The sequence below is a fragment of the Sylvia atricapilla genome, chromosome 4 (assembly GCF_009819655.1).
Source record: "Sylvia atricapilla isolate bSylAtr1 chromosome 4, bSylAtr1.pri, whole genome shotgun sequence".
NCBI classification, from domain to species: Eukaryota; Metazoa; Chordata; class Aves; order Passeriformes; family Sylviidae; genus Sylvia; species Sylvia atricapilla.
Window position 1 is genome coordinate 25,900,402 of NC_089143.1, and position 6,000 is coordinate 25,906,401.

Consider the following 6,000-nt stretch of genomic DNA (forward strand, 5'->3'; position numbering starts at 1 on the left):
ATACAGAGCTGCTATTGTCCTGACTTGTATCTGTTTTTTCTGCTTTCAGATTTTGGACCTGAACAGACTTTATTGCAATGATATCCATGCCATGGCTAAGAATTATGGAATTGAATCTGCCCTGAGAGTGATTATAAAGGAAATAAAAGATGTATTTGCTGTATATGGTATGATACCTTTGTATTTTTATAGTCTTTAATACCATTAAGATAGGAAAATGCAGCCACATGCTTTCAGTTATGGTTTTGCATGATCTTTTCATTTATGTGCCTATTTTTACGTTGCAGGTTTTCATTGTTTTAATGATTTCAGAGTCTTCTGTGAAGATCTTGTTAGTTAATTACTAGGTTTCTTTTAATCAATAGAAAATAGGTGAGGTTGTACTTATTCCCTCTTTACAGAGTTCTTCCATTCTGGTATATTTTTTGCACCTGCAAGTTTCAGACCAGTTAACTTTTAATGTGTGAGGAAGCCAACTGTTAGACTTATACAGTGGCCCTGAGAATAGGATCAATCTTGCCTCAGTTTGCCTTTTTAATAATGGGAATCTAAGCTCCTGAGTTTTTATATCTTTCCTAAAATAGCTGCACTGCATTGTCTGAATGTTCCTCTCTCAGATAGATGATCCAGAGAACCCAGCCTGAGGAGGCTGAACGACTTCTTAGGCACTCACTCACTGGAGCGGAGTCTTGCTATGAAAAAAACTATTGAAAATAGGGAAGATTAATACAGTGGGAATTTTAGCAAGCAGTTATACTCCAAACAGACTTGCCAGCTGGCAGCCCAGAATGGTCTGACCTTCAAGTTGTGCAAGAACTGCTCAGTAAATGTTGACAGAGCAGATAATGACCCCCATTACACTGAGTCCACAAGTGTTATTTAGGAATAAGCGCATTAATTTTTTTTAGCCTAAATAGGAGTTTTTGTGAATGTCTGATGTCATGCACAGAGGACATCAGAACCTTTCTGTCTCTGGGGCCCAGCTAATCCAGGCCACCAGGTGAGGGGCAAGAGCTCTGTTCCTCCCAGATGGATGGATGTGTGGTCCCCTTCTGTGGAAAGAAGGATGGTGCAGACATTTGCTGATCTTATGTAGAGAAACTGCTGCCGTACAGCATTCTTGACATTGCAGTTCCCCATTCTTTTCATTTCAATTTGGAGAGATACTGTTTTGTATTAGAGTGAGGTCTGCCCCTCTTGGATATTTGAGGGGAGCAGTTAAGTCAGAGACACACTGCCAGAAGAATGTTAATAGAGATGTTCTCCAAGTTGCTTGGATTCAAGGGGTTTGGTTTTAGACCTGATTTGTTAAAAAAGCCACACAGACTTAGCCCTTGAATGCTTTAATGATTGGTCTTTCTTGTGTTTTAAGGAATTGTGGTAGATCCTCGACACCTTTCGCTTGTGGCAGATTACATGTGTTTTGAAGGGATTTATAAACCACTGAATCGCATTGGAATTCAGTCCAACTCCTCCCCTCTGCAACAGATGACATTTGAAACCAGCTACAAATTCTTGAAGGAAGCAACGATGATGGGTAAATGGTTTAATTTGAGATCTCTTGCTGCAGCATTTCACATATGCTTGGGTTTTGTTGTAATATTCCAGTATTTTGAGTAATGCATAATTGCATTAGAAAAAAAGCCAGAGGCAGAAATTTTAATTAAGCCCTTGTGTAGGAAAATGTTCCAGATGTTGTTAGTAAAATTCTGTCAGCTTAAATAAAGCCAGCTCCCACATGTAATTTGTGGGGTCTGTGATGACTTTCTGTAAGAATTAGATAGGCATTTTTACAACAAACCTTAAGGTTGCTAGGATTTGTTATAGCAAAGCTTTATAACAGGCTACTAAATCTGCCATTTTCTGCCTCTACTATTAAAATTGTCTTCTCTGCTTTGTTTCTGTGCCTATGTTATAACTTCCATATCCTTTCCAGCCCTGCTATTCAGCATTTTATTTTGAGAACAGACCTGGCTGTTACTTTGATTTAGCACTTTATATTTTCTTTTTTTTCCTGAAACGCAGACAAAGGGTCAGACTCATTTGTCTAATGGTAGGTTTCTGGTGCCATTTGAGATTCCCAGGAGTATCCTTCTGCCCTTTAGTTGCCTCTCTGGAAGGTGTAGGGATCACATGGCTGTTTGGATCATTTAGGACGTTTGGAGCAGCACTAGCCATCTGCATTTAAGGTTTCTATCAAAAAAACCTTGTGTTTTAAGTCTGCCATTTGAAAGCTTCTATGATCTCAGCCTTTGGATACTAATGGCATCTCCCTTTTGCAAATAAACTTGGTTTCTGTCACTTGCCAGTCAGATGCTTGCTTTGCAGATCGTGCTGTGCTGTGTCCTTCCAGTTACAAATGGGGAGAGCTCTCAACATGATCTCCAGCTCCTGTCTTAAACTGCCTTGCACTGGTGTCAGAGATACTTCTATCAATGAATTAATTTTTGCTAATGCTGTTTTATACCTTTTCTGGGAAGAAAGATAGGGTTTTAATTAATAGCATTGGTTATTATTGACTTTAATTAATTTGAAAATTGTGAAGGAAAAGTGTAAATCCAGGGTGAAATAAAAGAGAAGAGGATGTTTCTCACTCAGTTTCACCCTCTGGATTTATGTTGTATCACATACTGACTTAGAAATGAAATCAGAGGAGGTTTTTGCCAAGTGAAATGTAATGTATGGATAATATTATGAATAAAGACATTCCGTGCACGCTGACAGAACGGCAGGGTGGCTTGGCAGGAACTGCACTGATTACAAGCAGAGGGAGTTAATGATTTCACCACACTGGAAATCAAAGTCATAATGGGGATTGCAGCAGCCTGGACCTAATTTACTTTAGTGTAACTGATAACATGACTGTAAAGTTGAAGAGACACTGCAAGGATGCCTGGGGCTGGTGCCCTGAGCAGTAGGGGGGAAAGGAGGAGGTTTGTGAGGACGTGCACAGCTGAGGTGAGTGGGGCTGTTGGAGCACAGGCTGCTCAGCAGGCCTCCTTGTGCAGGGAGCAAACTCCATCAGCACTGAGATCCCCTGGGCTGTTTGCTCAGATAATGACTCTTTGTTGACATCACATGAGCAAACAGGGCAGCATGACTGTCCTGTTTAACGATCTAACAAAGGGGCTTTTTTTTCTTCAGCTGACACATTTAGAGGCAGCTGTTTAATTATCCAGCTGTGGCTGAGATCAGAGCAGTGAGCACATGCCATTCACAGTGCTGTGTATGCTCCTGCCCCCACCCTCTGCATGATGGAAAGCTGACTACATTTTGCTCAGTGGAATAAAGATAACCAAACTTAACAGAAGTTTAACAATTTTATTTCCTATTGCCTACTGCTCTAATGATAAACTTTCAGCTTGCTATAGTGAAGATGAATGAAAAACAGCCTGAGTGCTTACAAAAACAGTGGAAGTAAAACAATCCCAGACAGACATGTCATCTGGAGTGCTTCCAAATTTCTGTGACACTATTTCACTACAGTGAGTAACCACAAAATCAGAGGAATTCATGGAATGTCTCTCCAGTGAAAAGTTCTCTTTGTATCTAGCCAGAAGGATTTAAAATACACATCAAAGGGATTCACACTAACAAAGGAAAAAGGCAGCAATGACAAGGGAATCTTTCTGGTTTTGCCTCGCATGTAATTTTTAGTGATCTATTTAGTCACCAGAATGCATTCACTGTAAGGTCAAATCTGTGTTCTCTTAGAATTCAGACTGTTTAGTCTTTCCACGTGGAATCAGGAGAGTTTAGTAAGGTGTGGCCTAATTATTTGCTTGGACTAAATATGGGGGTGAAATAATAGTTGTTGTAGGACGGGTAGGAAGAGTTCTGGACTCTTAACTTCCAGAACTCCCAAATTCAGTGTGAACAGCAGGTGTGAACCTTTCTGAACCTGGGGGTGCTGAACCAGATGGCTTCTTGCACATAAACCAAAACGGTTTCTTTCCAGCACTGACCTTGGAGAACCCTTTGGGAACCTCCTGATGGATTTTGCTTGAATTCTGTTGCAGGTGCCCATGACGAGCTGCGATCCCCTTCGGCCTGCCTGGTGGTTGGAAAAGTTGTCAAAGGAGGGACTGGCCTGTTTGACCTCAAGCAGCCCCTGACATAGTGTTTGGTGGTAACTTAAGGGTATGATTGAAATGTTCATCAGGAGACTGCATGTGCTCTACAGCTACGCAGTGAGGTCATGTGCTGTGTCTCCAATCATCTTTTCTGTGCCAATAGGTTTCTTTATCTGGATACCCAATGAGCCTTTCTGTTTAATGAGTATAGGAGCTATATTTTGATCCAAAGAAACACTTATTTAGAAAAAAATCAGGTTATTTGTTTACATAGAAAAGAATAAAATGCAGGACTCGGTCTGGGTCTCACGGTATGCAGCAGTTCTGGCAGGCAGAAGTGAAAGCAGAATCTGTTTATGCAATCTGACTTCTGTGGGGCAGAATCCCATCCGGGTGGGTAGTGCCAGTTGCCATGTGTCCATTATCATGACAAATTTCCAGTACTGGAAATAGCATTCCTAGCTGGCACTGCTGTGCTGAACCTCAGCACTGCATTGGAACATCTGTTGTGCTCAAGACATTTCCTCTTCTTTTGCTGCACTTGGGTGCACTGACATGAACTTGTATAAACTTCAAAGGATGCATTTTCCTATTCTGCTGCTTCATTTATTAAGAAGAATGTGTCTGTGACACATTGTTAAATTTCTTTTAGCTGAAGAGTGGAATTCAGATTTTTCAGTTTCTATAGGCATTTTCCAATGCTCTTTTAACTTTGGGTAGAACATATCTCACACAGTGAGAGACTTGACTTTTGCTAAATATTTATTCCTTAAATGCCAACATGAGCTACTGTAGGAGTGACTATGCAAAAGACTCCTGTAAGAATTACCAAAATAGAGACTGTAATCCTTTTTTGCTTAAAAATTCTGTATCAAAGAGGATATTTAATAAAAGAAATTGCAAAGAAATATTCTGAATTATGTGGTTGTGTTACTAAGGGGAGTTCACTTTAGATTCTTGATGGCTGTTAAAATCCTGTGGCTCAGGGTTGTTTCCACTCCTCAGAAATCAGACTCGTTTATATATTCTATTTTAATTAGGATGCACTGCACACAAGTAGTTTTCTCACTGGGAGTTTGCTCACTGCCATCCAGGCAAGTTTTCTAACAGCTCTCAGTGCCTGATTATTCTCACTGGTACCTCTGCACCACTGGGAGTACCAGAGCAGAGGAGGGCCACTTCCAGTGGGGCTGCACGGAAGGGGATCAGATCAGATAGTGGGAGATGTTGATTTTAGGATTGTGAAGGAGCCTCTGTGGAGTCTCTTGAATGACTGTTCTGCCTCAGCCCCTTAGAACTGTCTCACATGTCCTGCCAATTGCACTAAAGCTTAACAAATGCCTTAACTCAGCAAGTGTCCAGTTTCACTTGGCAAATCTCTGTAAAAGATTTCCCTGTATCTTTCTACAGTCTTAGCACCTGCTTTGTAGTTGTCAAAAACATGTCATTCAGAAAGAATCATGAGAGACTCAGTTGAGTACAGTTTAGCAAACAGATGGGAAAGAACATTGTACAATAAAGCTTTTACTTCCAGGTTACATTTGTACTGTTTGTTGAGGGATCCTCAAGACATGTTCACAGTTCTGCAGTGAAGAGCATCCAGGCTACATTTCCTGTCTGGAGATGTGGCATCCCTTGGTGCTCAAAACAATTTGCTCTAATTAACTCATTCATTCAAGTTGAGTGGTTAGTCATATGACCCCAGATGAGAGGCCTTATCTCCAAGGCTGGAGAAAGTATGTATTTAGGCATATAAATGGGTATATTTTATACTGTAAGGGAAAAGCAGCAACTAAAATTGCTCTTAGTCCCTGGTGTGAGCAGGTTGGCTTGGGGATCATCTAAACTGCCTTTTCTGAGAAATAAATTTCGGTTTGCTTAGTATTCATGTGTGGAGAAAACTGCTAGAAAAAAGTCCTGCTTCATG

General features: G+C 40.7%; 1 protein-coding gene across 1 annotated transcript in view; it reads left to right on the plus strand.

The window, feature by feature from the left end:
* The window catches only part of POLR1A (RNA polymerase I subunit A), a 29,454-nt gene extending 24,473 nt beyond the window's left edge, over positions 1–4,981 (plus strand). The window contains exons 32-34 of the mRNA XM_066317333.1: positions 50–167; positions 1,373–1,537; positions 4,020–4,981. Of these exons, the coding sequence (XP_066173430.1) occupies positions 50–167; positions 1,373–1,537; positions 4,020–4,120 (384 nt within the window). The 3' untranslated portion in view covers positions 4,121–4,981. The remainder of the gene's footprint in view (positions 1–49; positions 168–1,372; positions 1,538–4,019) is intronic.
* The last annotated feature ends 1,019 nt before the right edge of the window (positions 4,982–6,000 follow it).